This window comes from Cricetulus griseus, chromosome 2 (genome assembly GCF_003668045.3).
Source record: "Cricetulus griseus strain 17A/GY chromosome 2, alternate assembly CriGri-PICRH-1.0, whole genome shotgun sequence".
Lineage (NCBI taxonomy): Eukaryota > Metazoa > Chordata > Mammalia > Rodentia > Cricetidae > Cricetulus > Cricetulus griseus.
This window is the reverse complement of record NC_048595.1, coordinates 398,290,131-398,307,520: the sequence shown is the minus strand read 5'-3', so window position 1 is coordinate 398,307,520 and position 17,390 is coordinate 398,290,131. Positions and strand designations below refer to the sequence as shown.

The following is a 17,390-nucleotide window of genomic DNA, read 5'->3' as shown; positions in this document are numbered from 1 at the left end:
GAGAGATCTATCTTTCTGGGGCCCAGCCCTGATCTCTCCATTGTCTGTCCTGGGCTTGCCACCCTGTGTGTCATGTGTGTCAGAGCAGGAAGCATTTGCAGACTGTGAGCCTGTTAAGTGGCTTCTATTTCTTTCCGCATTGTACCCTGCCCCTGGGAAAATGCCCACTCAGCTCTTTTTTGAGTTCTGGGGTGGGGAAGAGGAGTTAAGGGTTGAGAGTGAGGGCAAAGCTCCTGACTCTGCTACCAGAAGACTGCAGGCTGCCCTACCCCCTTCTCATGTTTCAGCTTAGGAGTGTGGGAGTAGCCAGTCCAGGGGGCTCTGGGGTCTGTCTGGCCTCTGCAGGGGCAGTTAATGATCTAGTCCATTGAGGCAGCTACAGATGAGAGGCACGCAAGTGTATCTTAGAGCCAATGTGGCTATGTAAAGAGGCAACTGGCTGTGAGAGTCTTTGTGTTTTGTTGATATAAGACTCCTGTCTTTCATAAAGAGGAAAAACAAGCTGGAGATGTGGTTCATACTGTAATATCTGTGCTGAGGAAGCTGAGACAGAGACAGCACTGAAGGTTCCAGGCCCATTCGGGTTACATGGAAAGACCTGTTTCAAAAACCAACTAACCAACAAATCCAGCACACAGCAAACAAGCAACAACAACAAAATCAAAGAAAGAAAAAAAAAAAAAAGGAAAGAAGGAGAGGAAATGTTAATGTGGTCTGTTCTGAGCAGTTGGCAATCTAGCCAGGGAAAGGTGAGGCCAAGGAGAAGAACAACCACGGACATCTACTCAGAGCCTTTGGCATGTTAAGGTTGGGAGTGAACCCTATGCACGAAGAGAGGCGTGTGAGGACAGGAGTGTGGCCAGGATGCCCATGATCCAGGCTCACTGCTGCCTGACCTCCTGTCAGTTAAGACTGCACCTACAGCTGCATTGCTTCCAGAGTCTTGGATTTGAAACTTAATGATTCAAGGGAGAACTCAGATAAAGATAGGCAGAAGCTCTCCAAAAAGTTATTATTATTATTATTATTATTATTACTATTATTATTATTATTATTAAGACAGGGTTTCTCTGTGTAGCCCTGGCTATCCTGGTACTCTTCCTGCAACTCAGGCTGGCCTCAAAGAGATCTGCCTGCCTCTGCCTTCTGAGTGTTGGGATTAAAGGCATGCGCCACCACACTGGGATTCCAAGAAATGTTTTTAACTGTTACCTGCCAACCACTCATCTATCCACCCATCCACACCCCCATCTGTTCATTATTTCAACAAACAGCACAGAAGCCCTGGCTGGATTCATCATGATGTCCATTTCTGCATGTTTGCCTTTTAGTGACTATTGAATAAAGGGTGATGGGATGAACCAAAAAAACTGCTGTTGTCTGATTGCCCAGCCTGTGCTAGGCAGTGGGGACCCCAATACAAAAGGAGTTAGTTGAGTCTTTGGGAAGATTTTGGTATAGATGTTTATATCTATATCTCAGTGACTTGGTGGCCAAATAGATGAATGTCATTGGGAGCTACAAACCAACGCAATGACTGTCCAGGGGAAAGTGAGATGACTTCCAGTCTTGGGAGAAGGCTTGAAAACACCAGAAAGTATCACACAGGAGATGGCATTTAAGGGCCAGAGTGCCAGAGAGGGGTAAGTGGTGTAATTTACATAGCGCCACGAGAAAGGAAGATACTGTGCAACAGAGCTCACAGGGAGGCTTTTTTTTTTTTTTTTTTAAATTAGGGGTAAGGGAATAAGAAAAGGAGGGAGGGAAAGAGGGGAGACTGGCTTCTGGGGACAGGAGCAGCAGATGAGAAAAGAGGGGGGAGACAGAGAGGCAGAGAAGCAGAGAGAGAGGGGGTGGTGGGTGGGTGGGCAGGCACTTAAAAAGGAAACATAGTGAATATACACAGATGATGCTCTTAGTGACTGCAGCTGGGGGACATATCCTGTCAGGACCCCAAGGGCAGGGCAGTACAGATGCCTGAATACTGGCAATAAGTGCTCTCTAAGCAGGACTCTCAGAACTCCCAGGGAAGCCTCTTGTTCAAAAAGTCTGTAGATGGCTGCACTGTGCTGAACACCAGTGCTGGTTCTTCCTTAGGCTTCTTTGGGTAGTTTTTGAGTACACCCCTTTCTCCAAGCAGTGCCCTGATAGGTGACAGTGTCTCTCCCATCTCCTGGAGCTCTTCCTCTTTGTTTGATGCAGCACCTATGGGCTTGGGGGAACAGGGCTTCCCTTGGCAATGGAGTCTGTGAATACCCTTTCTGTGTTGGCTTGTGGGAGGCCACAGGGACAGACAGCTCAAGACAGATGAGGCTGATGCAGAAGAGGGTGTAGCCTGAGTATGGAGTATAATTTGGGGAGTCCTGGGGACAGATGTATTACCCACAGGGATTCCAGACTTTAAAAGAGTGTTGAGAGCCATGGTAGATACCACCAAGGATCTGGAAGCACCATGGAGAAGGGATTCAAGGAAGACTGGGAGGAAGTGACTCTTGTCTATATATATGAGCCAAGGAAGCGGCCAGATAAAAACGAGTGTGGACCTGGAGCTGTGGAAGGGCCCAAGGGGCTTCCCAGCAGTAAGAACACCAGAGTGGAGGCTTCCAGATGTGGCTCAGGGTAGACTATGACTAAGCCCAAACCAGCTTGGTGCTTCTGGAGATGAAGGGCAAGGAGTAGGAGCCAGATTGTGGAGGACTCTAATTTGGCTGGTTGCCCAATGTGTTTGGGGCTTGGGCTTGTGTCTAAGACTAAAAGTAAGCCCAGACCAACGTGTCTGGGTAAGCAGGCTCAGAAAGAGGAGGGAAAGGGCTCCACGGCTGGCCTGGAGACCCAGGTACTGCTTTGGGCATGAGTACCCTCTGCCCTTCTCTGCAACTGTCACCTGGAGCCTTGTGACTGCTTTGTCTCTTTTCCACTCTTGTTCACCCTTATTACCCCCTTGTCTCCTGACATAAGTGTTCCTTGTTCTTCACAATATTTCTTCAATATTCTCAATACCATCTATATGCTAGGGGCCTTGGGTGACTGTTTCTAATCTCTTTAGACTACTTCCAGTGACCATGGCCACCAGAGTCCTTCCTACCACACTCACATCCCCCATGTTAGGTCCAATTGACCCTCCCTGCCCCAGTTCTTTAGTAGAGAGAGAACCTTACAAATAATTAATGGAAAAATAATTGTAGATTTTTCTCTTAACTCCCCCTTCTCCAGGTTAAATGATTGTGTCAAGACTTTTCTACCTCCTCCTTCCTTTTTTGTAGCTACTAAGTTCCTAAGGTCTTTCCAGAGCTTCCTGAGAGGGCAACTGTTGTTGAGGAACTCCTCAGGGGCAAGGTCTGGTGGGGACCACGCTCAGCACACGTTGAATTACAGGAGTCTCAGCAGGGCAATCTCCAGCTCACTGCAGTGGCATTAACACAGGGAAACTTTTAACGCTTGTGTAGCTCTCTCAGCTCATCCCTGCAGGAGGCGGTGGAAGCCAGTTTTGCAAAGATAAGACAAAAGGAAGGAAAGGGAGGAGTGGCTCTCACCTGCTCCCCCTTGATCCCTGCAGTCTGTCTCCTACACAGCAGCCAGAGTGAATCTTTCAGTGCCAGCTCACGTCTTACTCATGTGTCTTTGGTTTAACCTCAGTGGCCCTCCTCTCAGTGAAAGAGCCAGCTTCATGTGGCCCTGTGCGACCTGCCTCCCAGCTACTCAGATCTCATTTTAGAGGCCTGCCTCCCACTCTCATTGCTTCAACCATTGACCCTTCAGACAAGTCCCACCTCAGGGCACTCATGGATTTCTGTTTTGGGGCTCCTTTCTTCCAGATGCCTGCATGCTTGCTCATCATTGCATTTACTGGATAGGTCCACAAGATGACTCCATGAAATGGTTCCCTTACCATACTTCTTTTTATATTTGTAGATTTATTTATGTGTATGAGTATTTTGCCTACGTGTATGTGTGGGTACCATGCACATGCCTGGCGCTCATGTAGATCAGATGATGGGGGAAGGATCCTTTGAATGGAGTTATGGATGGCTATCAGCCACCAGGTGGTGCTGGAAACTGAACCCGGGTCCTCTGCAAGGGCAGCAAGTAGGGTCTCTTTACCATGGAGCTATTTCTCCACCCCAACATTTTATTGCTACACCTCTTTCATAGCTGCTGCTTCTTCTTCTTCATCTTCCTCCCCTTCCTTTCTCTGATCTTCCTTCTCCTAGTCTTCCTCTTCCACCTTCCTTTTTAGACAAGGTTTTGCTATATAGTCCATCCTGACCTAGAACTCATGACTCTTCTGTTTCAGCCTCTTAAGGGTGCTTCCATGCTTTGCTCTTCCATAACATGTCTACTTCCTGGTGGATGTATCACATGTATTTGTCTGCTATCTGTACCCTACTGGTGCATAAACTTACATTGGCAGGCTTTTCCTATGTTTGGGCCCTGAATTGTTATTTTTTTGTTGTTGTTGAATTGATGTTTCCTATTTCTGGGGCTTGGGTTGACACTGGGGCAATGACACAACTCAGGGAACAGGATAGGAAACCCTAGAGAAACCCTGAGATGATGTCTGTAGTACATATGGTTTCTTTGAGAAGTATGTAAAACAAATGAATATTTGGAGTGTTGGGTTTTGCCAAGGTCTAATCAATGTAGAGATCTGTCAACTCTGATTTTTTTTTCCTTATAGGATGGTTACAAGCTACACAGCTAAGGGCTCCTGCACTAAGGCTGGGAGGGAGGAAGAGCCCAGGGAGCAGATGATGCTGGTTCCTGGCTTTGACTTTAGGAAAGGGAAGTGACAGGGCCAGTATTTTGCCTCCAACTTCAGCACAAAGCCAGGCACACTGTGCATATGTAATAATCATGTTCTGACTGGAGTAAACCCTGTCACTCTTTGTGGATACCTGTTATTCTTTTGTTTAAAAAGAAGAAAAGAGAAATGCTGAGACATGAGACATAAGACTATAAGTTTATTATAAGGCCCGGAAGAATGGGGAGACTAAGAAGAGGAACCGCCATGGTTGGTCGCCATAGAGCACATAGGTGAGAGAGAGTAGAAAGGAAGCTGAGAGGAAACAGAGCGGGGAAACAGAGAGAGGGGAACTGAGAGAGGAGAACAGAGAGAGGGAACAGAGTGTGTAAATGGGCAGGGGCCTATCTTTTAAAGGGGTCCTCTGTATCTGCATGCAGACTTAGTTCCCATGGAACCTTGGGCTGACCAGGGTACTGCCTGTTCCACCAGGTAACAGGGGCAGGCCAGCATAATGCCTGAACCTTTCAGGGTTGTGAGTGGGCTCTACCATCTCCCTTACCCAGGAAGCCAGAGCATTCACTACTCTTTCATGTCACTTTCCCAGAACTGAGCTCTGCTCTGGTGGGTAGACAGACTAAAGCTGATTCCCTGGTTACATGTCAAGTGCCTCTTAGATCATTAAACTGAGAAGTATTGTGCATGGGGGTGGAGCGCTGCCAGGCAAGCCTGCCACTTGAACATTCAGCTTATCTTCAAGGTGTGCTTTGTGGCTCGGGACAAATTTACTGCCTTTTGGTAAAGCCCAGCTCACAAGCTTTTGGGATTAATTGTCTGTCCTTCCCTTGAGCCCCGAAGCTCGGTCAAATGCATATAAAAGGATTCATTCTACCCAGACCATTATTCCTCCGCGCTCTTCTGCTGACTCTTAGTGTCCCTGCTTGCTTTGCTCATTTTTTTGCCACCAGGCTCCTCACCATGAGCAGACAAGTCTGTAAGACACCTGGTAGTAGGAGACAGGGCTTTTCTAGCTGGTCAGCTGTGGAATTCGGCAGCACCGTAAAGAACTATATGGCTCGCTCTGGGGCAGCCAGTGTAAGGGCTTATGGGATTCAGAGTGGAGTACCTGTCTTTGGCAGTAGAATCTTCTACAGCCTGGGCAGCAGTAGGCCCATCTCCATCAGTGTGGCAGCTGGTGGCTCCAAGATTGGTAGATTTGGTGGACTTCTGGGAAACTACAACACTGGCTCTGGGAATGGCTTTGGTGGTAGCAGAGGAACTGGAGGTGGCATTGGGAGAACTGGTGGCTTTGGATTGGCTGGTGTCTTCAATAGGCCTATAATCTTTGGCTCTGGGGCAATCCAGGAAGTGACCACTAGCAAGAGCCTTCTGCAGCCCCTCAATGAGAAGACTGACCCCCAGACTGTGGAAATGAAGGTCAAAGGGTCTGAACTGATCAAGACTCTCAATGACAAGCTCGCCTCCTTCTTTGACAAGGTAATGAAACTCTGACTCCCATCCTTACACAAGAGACTTTGAGTTTGACGTTTAGACACTGTTTAAATGTGTCTACATGGGCCAGGCTAGAGGGTGAGGGCCTAGGCAGAGCTGTAGGGTTTGGGAAGATCCAAACCTCACCCTGTGCTGCTTGTCTGAACCTCTGCTCAAGTCTCCCACCTGCAGCCTTATATATGTCTGGACCTGCAGAGCTGGAGTCCAGGGCATCACTGGTCAAGAAGGTCTGACCTAGAATCAGGCACTGGGGATGTAAGCTACCCTTTGGGGCTTTTCATGAGTCCTTTCCTGCTGTACTGCTGTGCCAGCAAACTGGGATTTAGAGAGTTCTAAGTTGACCCCTAGTCTCAGGGAGTTGTGGGAAGTTGGTGCCCTTTGCATCTCTACTCAACTTTGTATAGAAGGTTGTGTTCCACTTTGTGGTTCACTCTATCCTGGGGCTTACTTGGGGCTGTTTCACCTCTAAACTGAAGAGAAGTGACATTGTGCCACTGGGCATATCATCTAGGGGCAGTTCTCAATGGCCGGTGGCCTGGGGAGCTGCAGTGACCATGGATTCTGTGATTTCTGTGAAAAAACACTGCTGCAGAGGGATTTTGCAGAGTGCTTTGTATTTTGGGGAGTCAGGGTCACACTAAAGTTCCCAGAACCTCAAGGAGTTCCCTTTACAAGCCTATAGCTTGTGTGTAGAGATGCTTCCTCTGTGATTTTTCAAACTGTGTTTTACCTTCAGTGCCCTGGTTGATGAACTGCCTGACTATAGTTTGTGCAGCTACAGGAAGAGCCCAACTTTACATCTGCCTTTGAGCAGGTGGATCACGAGCTAGATGCCCGGACCTACCCCCACTAACTAATGAAGGCCCTCCATGGTTCTGCAATGCTGCCTAACGTTGCTGCCCCATTGCCCTGTAGGCATGTTTTGTGGAACAACAGAACAAGACCCTGGAGACCATATGGGGGCTTCTCCAGCAGCAGGACCCCAGTTCCATCACCAGCACCAACAGCCTTGACACTCACTTTGAAAGCTTCATCAGCTCTCTGCAAGTTGAGTTGGATGACATCACTTTGGAGAGAGGCCACCTGGATTCAGAGCTGAGGAACGTGCAGGACACAGTGGCAGACTACACAAAGAAGTAAGTGACAAGTGGGAGTAAGTTGTCATAGGCCTCCCCTCCCAGAGTCTTGGTACTGCCTTAGTTCTTTCTGACTACTGTGTAATGGTGTTACCTAGCCTGTTTCCCTTCTCTTACTTTCACGGGTTCATTAGGTCCCCTGCCCGCTACCTTCTCCAAGCATAGATATAGTCTAGACAGAGCTTGTTGCAAGAGAGATGAGTTTATTAGAGATGAAGCACTTCCTAATGAGCCAGGTTGAGGAAGACCTTGGTTCTAGGATGTGAAAGATTCTGAGGCAGTTCTTAGGGTGGTAACTTGTAGATCTGGAGGTTTGCCCTGGACTGGGGGGGTGGGGTTTCTGGAATGCAGAACTTTCAGTGCTAAAAACCAGGACAGTTTTTCTGGGCAGACCGGTGTGACTGGGTCCCCTCACTAACACAGAAGCTGTAAAGCGGAGGCCTCACTGGAAAGGTCAGACTGGGTCGGGATAGAGGGCAGTAGAGTTTATGACTACCTCAAAGTTAAGCCCAGGGATGATGGCTCAGCCAGTAAAGCACTTGCCATGCAAACACGAGGACTTGGATTCCCCAGAAGCCACATAAAGCCAGTGACATGTGTCTATATCACCAGTGATCTTAAGGTGACATGGGAGGTGGAGACAGGTGAATCCCTGGAAACTCCTGGGTCAGCTTACCTGGTATACACAGCTACAAACAAAGAGAGACCCTGTGTCATACAAGGTATAAAGCAAAGATGGGTCAAGGTTGTCTTCTGACCTCCACATGTGTGGCATATGCATGCTTTTCCCCCACACAGTACCGGCCCCCACACACAACAAAGCAAAGCCACCCCAAACAAAACAGATCTAGCAAGTTCACTTTTATGTTCACAGATATGAAGATGAAATCAACAAACAAATAACTGCCGAAAATGACTCTGTGATGCTGAAGAAGGTAGTAGTCTACTGAGAACTTCCTGGGGCATGTCACACAGGGTCCTAGCTGGAAGGCAGAATCGGCTTGCTTTACTGTCAGGCTCAAAGCACTGGAGTAGACAGAAGCAGCCAGGAGATTCTTTTGAAGGCTTTTATGAACCAGTGCATGTAGAGTCCGCATTTGAATCAGAACCGTCTGCACTGGCATAGGCGGGTCTCCCCACCCTCTCCAAGCCGAATTGTTGCAATTACAGTTTGCCTTTTGCTCCTTGGGGGTAATAAGGCCTTTATGTTCCTGTTTCTCAGAATGTGGACTCTGCCCACCTGGCCAAGATGAAGCTTCAGGCCAATATGGATAGCCTGATAAAAGAAATCAACTTTCGGAGGGACCTCTTAGAGGTGAGAATGCAGGAGGGGGGTGATGCTTTCAGATGTGAGCCTGGTACATTTGGTACCTGGGTCCTGGGAGACTGTCTTGATGAGCCTAGAGATATATTCCCTTGTAGCAGCAGAGTGGCCTGTAGACAGGGGGCTCTCTGATCATCTGGGACAGGCTGGGCCACATGCATATCCTGAGCTAAGGGTCAGTGAGTAGAATTGTTGTTTAGGAGGCATTGTTTTAATGGCCCTGAAAGTGAGCAAGTCCCTTCCGTGTTGGCAGGAAATGTCCCAGCTGCAGAACCATGTCAATGACACATCTGTGGCCTTCCCCATGGGCAAAAACCGCAGCCTAGACTTGCATAGCATCATTTCTGGGACCCGTACCCAGTTTGAAGATATTGCCCAGAGGAACAAGGTGGAGGCTGAGTTGCTGTACCAGACCAAGGTAGGTATCAGGTACCTCCTCTGGCCTTCACTAGGAGTCAAGGAAGCTATATCTTGTGAGACAGCTATGGAGGGAGTCCCTGGATGAACCTGTATTTGTCTGTTTTCTGGAGTTATCCAACTGGTGGTCATTTGTTGTATGAAGTTTTATACTGTCTCCTCCCAGGCTCTATGGGACCACTTCCAGCTCAGGGACTACAAGGTGGAAGAACCTTCTAGTCCAATAGCTCAGATTTCTTCTTCCGTGCTTCCTTGGAGATGACTCTGTTTGGTTCATTAAAATGATATTGGGGCCGGGCGTTGGTGGCACATGCCTTTAATCCCAGCACTTGGGAGGCAGAGGCAGGCAGATCTCTGTCAGTTTGAGGCCAGCCTGGTCTCCAGAGCGAGTGCCAGGATAGGCTCCAAAGCTACACAGAGAAACCCTGTCTCGAAAAACCAAAAAAAAAAAAAAAAATGATATTGAATAAATGCTTACTGGTATCTCACAGTTTGGTGGGTGGCATGGGTATAGTCATAGTTGTATTTAGCATTCAGTTTTCCTTCCTGTTGTCTAGTTGGGGGAGCTCAAGACCATGGCTGGCAGGCATGAAGATGACTTGAGGAACATCAAAGACCAGATAACAGAGCTCAACAAGATTATCCAGAGGTTGGAGGCAGAGGTGGAGAACGCCAAGAGGCGGGTAGGATGACTTGGATGCTATTGCCTGGGCTCACTGTTGCTGGGGGCGGGGCACCCCGGGACTCATAACAAAGAAGGGACTTTTGAAGGCACATGGCCCTCTGGGAAGCTCAAAGAGTAAGTCCAACTAGAAGGCTGGCTAACTGTGAGAAAATGTCCCCATGGATAAAAAAGAGAAAGATAACTTGGGGAAGGGTGTCCTTCCTTGACTTTAAGATGGGATAGTCCATTCTAAGTGGCAGAGAGCCTGGGGCCATGCTACTGGGCTCATTCCATCCACTCCCCATTAAACCCAGAACGAAAAGCTGAACAGCGTCGTGGTGGAAACTGAGCAAAATGGTGAGACAGTCATCAGGTATGCCAATATCAAACTTCAAGACTCACAGGCTGCCCTGAAGAAGGACAAAGATGACCTGGATGGTCTGCTGAGAGACTACCAGCAACTGTTAGAAACCACAATGACCTTGGATACAGAGATCACTGCCTACCGCCAGTTGCTGGAGGGTGCTGAGTACAGGTGAGCTTCGTCTCATCTTCCTGTTCTATGTCACAGTCTGAGGGCCACACAAGTAACCAAGTAAGCGACAATAGAGGCCGGCCACCAAGATGTCTTCTCTAGGCTTACGTCTTCGCCAGTCTACTCCCTCCATTGTAGCTGAACGGGATATGCAGCCAGTGTGTACAGCTTTTTCGATATGGTACACAGCCATGTGGATGAAGCCTTCCGGGCTATTGAGTTCAGTTATAGCAAGTAGTTATCACCTTGACCCATGGCCTTGTTGCAGACTACTTTGTGACGGAGCCATCTCTTTTTTGCTTTCTCAAAAACAGGATGTCTGGAGGGTACCAGAGTGCTGTCAGTATCTGTAAGTAGCCCAAGTCATCACGATGAAGGCTGGTTCTCAAATATCTGTACTAATACACCAAGTAGCACCTAATTTAGAAAAGTTACTGTCTTTGTTAGGGTTATCATTGCTGTGATGAAACATCATGACCAAAGCAGTTGAGGAGGGGAGAGTTTATTTGGCTTGCACTCCCACATCATAGACCATCACTGAACGAAGTCAGGACAGGAACTCAAGTAGGGCAGGAACCTGGAGGCAGGAGCTGATGGAGAGGTTATGGAGGGGTGCTGCTTACTGGCTTGCTCCTTATGGCTTGCTCAGCCTGGAAGGTCCCACCCACAATGGGCTGGGCCCTCCCCCATCAATCTCTAAGTAAGAACATGCCCTACAGTCTTGCCTTCAGCCTGATAATATGGAGGCATTTTTCTTCCTGAGCTATCTTTTTTTTTTTTTTCAAGACAGGGTTTCTCTGTATTACTTTGGAGCCTGTCCTGGAACTCTCTTTGTAGACCAGGCTGGTCTCAAACTCAGAGATCCATCAGCTTCTGCCTCCTGAGTGCTGGGATTAAAGGCATGCACCACCAATGCCCAGCTTCCTGAACTATCTTATAGTCCTCAGGACACTTTCAAATGGTCAGTGGGGAAAATTTCAGACACTGGGTAACCTTCACAAGTTGTCTTCAAGGACTGACTATATTGGTCTGGGGTTGTGGCTCAGTGGTAGAATTCTTACCTAGCATGGGCAAGGCCCTGGGTTTGATACCGAGCAGCACAAAGGAAGAATAGAGTTGATGGCAGGATGAGTCAATGCACACCTTCAAGCCCAGTAATTGGGAGGCAGAGACAGGTGGACCTTTCTGAGTTCAAGCTCAGCAAGGCCTGCATAGTGAGATCCTGTCTCAAAAATGAACAGTTGTGTTGATGGCATATAGAAGGAACCATTTTGTCATTTGAACTGACTTGCTGTGTGGAGTTAATACCTGATGTCACTAGAATGTCTCCTAGTTAATGTCAAGTGCACAGCTATCCCGATCACTGCCAATCTCCTTGGGTCTCATGGCTCACTAGTTATAATTCAGTGGAGTGGATGCCAGGGTGCTGACTGACTGCTGTCTTGTTTTCCCCACAGCTGTAGTCAACAACAAAACCAGCAGTAGTGCTTTGGCCTTGTCAAATGGTTACAGAAGTGGTTTTGGTGTTGGACGTGGCACAGGAAGTGATGTTCGCCTGGCAAGCAGCAATGGCAGCAGATTTGGCAGTGGGTTTGGTGCCAGTGGTTTTAGTGGTGGAAGCAGCTTTGGCCGTGGCTCCGGGGGTAGTCGTGGAGTCTGTGGCGGAGGTGTCATCTCAGGCAGCAATGGAGGTGGCAGTGTCAATCTCCTTCAGTCTTCCAGAGACGACTCCAAATAAAGAGCTGGCCAGCACCCCGGCCACCCCAGAGCACCTCTCTTCTTTAGAGCACCTCTCTTCTTTAGAGCACCTCTCTTCTTTAGAGCACCTCTCTTCTTCATCTGCTCCCCCAAAATCAGTGTCACCCCACTCTTTTCCCAAGAGGACAGTTTCTTGGGGCTGGAAGGCTGGAAGCCTTGGCTCTTCCATCATATTCCTGGTGGAGCTCCATATGAAGATTACAAGAGTCCTTCTCCCGGTGCCATGCTGTGCCTGTAATTGTTCTGGTGTGACCTCAGCTGCCATCTTCTGCTTCCCTGAAGTCTCTCCTTCCTTGGTGGAAGTGATGGATCTATATACACAGTCCCCGACCCATCTGTTCTATTGTCAATAAACAGCATTGTGTCTTATACCAGCTTTTTTGAGCATTTTCTGTACCCTTCTCCCCAGAGACCCATCTGGTCCCCTCTGGGCTTTTGTCTCTTCCTTTGGTTTCTGTGGAGCAACTACAGAACTCCAGCTCTGAACCAAATCATTGACTCAACATCCACTGTGTGTAACCAAATGGGCAGGTGCTGGCTAATTTATCCTTGGAGCCCTGTGGGGAGGGCTTGTGTGACCTCACTTGCTTCTTGGAGGAAGGCTGGGCACACAGACACCCACTTTCTTCTGCTTTCGTGTATGAGAACTAGGAAGGTCTTGGAAACAGTGTTTCTTCACAGGGTGCTGGTTCTCATTGCATCTGACATCCTGAAAGTTTGTCCCCTGTGAAGGTGCACAGAGATGGACAGTGAACTGCTAGAACCACAGGGTTGCCCACATCTAAAAGCTCCACCATGAGCACAGTGTAATTACACACTCTGATAAAGGGTTCTTTGACTGGGTTAGCTTCTCTCTTAGAAGAACATGCTGAAGGTACAGAAAAGGCCCTGCGGAGAAGAAAACCTGCTAGCACTCTTCAGCCCAGATATTCCACAGTCCCCTTCCGGTGTGCACATCGGGAGCATGGATTCCAAAGTCTTTACTCTTTTTCTTTAACTGGAGGGGTGGAACAACTCACTTAGGCTCTTTGGTTATCCTGAGTCCAGGATCCCACATACCCACACTGTCTCTGAGTGAGATTGCACTGGCTCCATCTGGCCATGCCTGCTGCCTGGGCACTTGGGGCATTCACAGACTACAGACAGAAACCATTAGTCAAGCCAGGCTGGTGGGACTGATATTTTCCTCCTTAGGCTGAAGTAGAGAGTATCTCAGGGATGGGAAGTGGCAGTTAAACAAAGAAAACCTGCAACCAAGGGCCAGAGAGAACCAGCTTTCAGCGCCACTTCAGCCACCTTCTAGAAAGGTGGGCGTTTGTGGCTCATACCTCATTTTGAGTCAGGAATGTTACTTTTCTGGCTGGTGTCTCTCTGTGGAAAAGTCAGCAGACTGGTGAGACATCCCAGTGTCTCATCTAGTTCAGTGGGCTGTCACTGTGGGAAACATGCCAGACTGATGATGGCTGCTTCATCCCGGACAAAGTCATTGTCAGTAAATCCTTTGCTTCCTACAGCTGATACCCATAAAGTGTTTATTATGTCAGATCCTGGGAGAAATTCTAGGGATGAGTTGGTAAGCAACAGTGAGACACAGCCCTCTCTAATTTTGGTCAGATAGACATTCAAGAGTGAGATCATTTTAGGTTGTAATTAGTATGCAGAGAAAAGGAGCCAGGGGCCGGTTGAAGAAATGACAGGAATGATGATGGATTGAATGGGTCAGAGAACAGTGAGCTGTCAGGTGATGCTATTTGGCCAGACAAGGGTGGGAGGGTGGGGTGGGTATGGGAGAGCGCTCCTGGACAGACTGGCTGGAGCTGTTCATGAGACAGCTAGATGTGGTGTCCAGATGGTAGTTGGAGATGTTCTGAGGAATGCCTGCCAGACTGGAGAAGCTCATTTGGGTATCATTGACATTTGGATGACAAGCATAGTTTTGAAAGCCACAGGGACTGACAGTCCATCCAGAAAGAAGGAAAGGGGGGTTCAGGTGAGACATGCAAACCCTGATATTTAGAGTCAGGGTGAGGAGGACCATCAACCAGGTTACAAAGTGGTCCAGGTTTTCTAGAATACTCTACATGAGACTTAAAGGGGCTTCTAAAGTGCCTCCAAGAAAAAAGAAAAAACATCAAAGCAGGCCTACCCCTCCTTGGGATACTGCCCATGGTGAGTCTCATATTGAAAGAGTGGACGCTGTCCATTACTGCTTCCCCCTAGACTCTAGCCTATGCCCCCTATCCTTGCTCATCTTGGGTGTATACAGGGAGCCCCACTTTCTAGGTAGACCTCTGGGGTGGCATAGGAAGCCCAGGAGGAGTACATGGAAGATAGGGCTATTTCTTAGAGGAGTCATTGTCCCAGGGGAACAGCCATAGTAGATGACCCAAGACCAAGGAAGTAAACATCATGACTGGCTGTGTGTCTCAGCCTAACCCTGTCTTGTTGTGGTATTTTGTTTGTGTTCTGACAAATAAAGCTTGCCTGTAGAACAGAAGGTGGAGCTGGCCACTAGTTAACCATAGAGGTCTGGAGGTCTGTATAGAGAAGAGACAGGAAGTGACAATATGGGGTGGAGATAGGAAGTGGTAAGGTGGGGCTTAGACAGGATCTTTCAGTAAGAGGATTTGGAGAGGAAGAAGTGACTGTGGCTGCTCTGTTGCTTTTCTGATCTTTCATCTTTTACCTTGATATCTGACTCAGGGTTTTTATTGATAAGAATAATTAAGATTGCACTATACTGCCTATTTCCAATCCAGGCTGATGGCACTCCCAGAGACCTCCAGTGTTCCTTCTTTTCTTTTGTTTCAACACTTACACAGTTGCCGTTTCACGCTGACTTTCCACAGGCTCTGAGGCGCTGGCCTTCAGCTTGCTTTCTTCTGCTGGACCAGACTTTCAGTCTTCGAGTGGGTAGTCCCAAGGCATGCTTTTGCAAATAGGGGGAGTCTACAGTGCCTGGGAAATATGGATAACTAGATGACTGGACTCTTACGAGGGGCTTGGAGCTACCGGGCAAGGTTCACAGGTCTCTTTGGCTCTCCACTTTGTGCCCTACCTCCCTTCCTTATCTGTGGAGTAGTAAATCCTCTTGTAATGACAAGAGGCACCAATTTCTATCCGTGACTCCCTCTATCAGCCAGCTCTCCCCCACCTCACCCTGGGTGAGCGCGTTCCAAAGAGCTCTTTTCTGTTCTAGGAACTGATGACTCACTGATTCAACCCTCCATCCACTCTGGGGTGTTTGTAGATTTTGGGTTATTCCCTTCTCTCTCCAGTGGGGATGCAGGCCTCAGGCCAGAGAAAACATCAACATCAGCACACTGGTTAGGAAGCTGGGACTGTTCCCCCAAAGGATCGGAAAGCCATATAGTACCCTCTGTGTGCCATCTCAACCTGCTGCTGCTCATGAGGACATGAAGCTGAAGTTAGGTAGGATTTCTGTCAGCCAGTCATCAGAAATCTCATCTGGTGGCATTTAGGCCACTCCTTCTGCCCACTCAGCACTTCAGCCCAAGCACATTCTCCCTCTGTTGACAAAGGCCACACATGAGGACACCTTGTGGTAACATTGGGATGACAGAGAAGATTCAGTTCTGAAAACACATTCTTTGTGTATATTGTATGGTTTTTGTCTATATCCCTTACAGGCGCTTCCAACATACACACTGGCTAAGGGCAAGTTGGTCACCTGGACTGCAAGCTGAAGGAGAGTTGCTTCTCCTAGGAAGCTATGACTGAGCACTTGACACACTTGGGAGCATGTCCCAGCTAAATGGTTACAGCTCCATCAATGGGGCAGGAAAGATGGCATGGCTCTGCAAGCCAATAAAGCTGTGGTTTGCTGGGCATGCAATTCCCTCCCCAACAAAGGCTAATGTCTAGTGACAGCTTTGACTGTTCTAAATGATACCTAAGAGGCTGAGATGTTGCTAAGCCTCCCACACCTTACAGGTCTGCCCCTGTAGAGACATCAACAGTTCCACTGATGGGGAGCCTGCACAGGGGCAGCAACTCACCCCAGTGGCCACCTTGGTGAAGGCATTCAGCTGAGGGACAATGCTGCAGCTAGGCTGAATAGAGACCCTGAATAGAGACCCTTCTGGGCATGAGAGGTTTTTTTTTTTTTTAATTTGTGTACATGCATGTCTTTATCTTGGATGAATCTTGCTTATATAGCTCTTGGGGACTAAAACTTATTATGAGGTTGACCTCAAAATTACTACAGAGCCCATGGACCCCCAAACTTATAGGCAATTTTCCTGCCTCGGACTCCTTATTGCTAAGATTACAGGTGTGAGCCACCATATCTAGCTCATGAGAACTTTGTTATAAAATGGAAATTCTTATTAAAATTTTTGCTCATTTATTAATTAATTTTAGATATCTGTCATCTATCTATATATCTATGTATCTATGTATCTATGTATCTATGTATCTATCTATCTATCTATCTATCTATCATCAATCTGTCATCTAGCTATTTCTATCAATCTATCATCTATCCATATTTCTGTTTTCTATCTGTCATCTATCATCTATCTATCTATCTATCTATCTATCTATCTATCTATCTATCTATCTATCTATCTGTCTGTCTATATGTCTGTCATCTATCATCTATCTGTCTGTTATCTATCATCTGTCTGTCTGTCATCTATCTATTATCTATTTATTAGCATCTATATGTGTGCACCTACATGACTTTATGTATACCACATGTATACAGGCCAGAAGAGGGTTTTGGATCCTTTACAAATGGATTTATAGGTAGTTGTGAGCTACATGACTTGCGTGTTGGGAACTGAACAGGGGTCCTCTGTAAGAGCAGCAAGTGGTGTAACTGCTGAGCTATTTCTCCAGGCCTTGGAAGTCTTTTTTAAAATTCTGGACAAAAACATATGAAATAAGTTATACAACCACATAGTCTTATGTGAGGACATTTTCCCATTTAAAGTTGTATTTATTTTTATTTATGTATACACATGTCTCTGTGTGCATGCACTCTCTCTCTCTCTCTCTCTCTCTCTCTCTCTCTCTCTCTCTGTGTGTGTGTGTGTGTGTGTGTGTGTGTCCATGGAGGCCAGAGGAAAGAGTTGGATTGCCTGGGACTGAGATTATTATAGATGGTTGATGTGGGTACTGGAACTAAACCTGGTATTCAACCCCTGAGCCAATTCTTCAGCCTCCTTATGAGGGACATTTAAAACCTGTACAAATGATCTGGAAGGGCCAGGTACTGATACAAAGTACTATTTGATGGCACCATGCTTTTTACCAGGAACTTGCTCAGTCATCTCCTC

The 17,390-nt window shown here is 47.5% G+C and overlaps 1 protein-coding gene across 1 annotated transcript; it reads left to right on the top strand.

Moving 5' to 3' along the window:
• The first annotated feature begins 5,719 nt into the window (after window positions 1-5,719).
• Window positions 5,720-12,067, top strand: LOC100774738 (keratin, type II cytoskeletal 3). Its single transcript, XM_027397863.2, has 9 exons — window positions 5,720-6,238; window positions 7,169-7,389; window positions 8,264-8,324; window positions 8,612-8,704; window positions 8,967-9,131; window positions 9,688-9,813; window positions 10,109-10,329; window positions 10,644-10,678; window positions 11,787-12,067. The coding sequence occupies exons 1-9, from the start codon at window positions 5,720-5,722 to the stop codon at window positions 12,065-12,067; spliced, it is 1,722 nt and encodes a 573-aa protein (XP_027253664.1).
• Window positions 12,068-17,390: the final 5,323 nt, after the last annotated feature.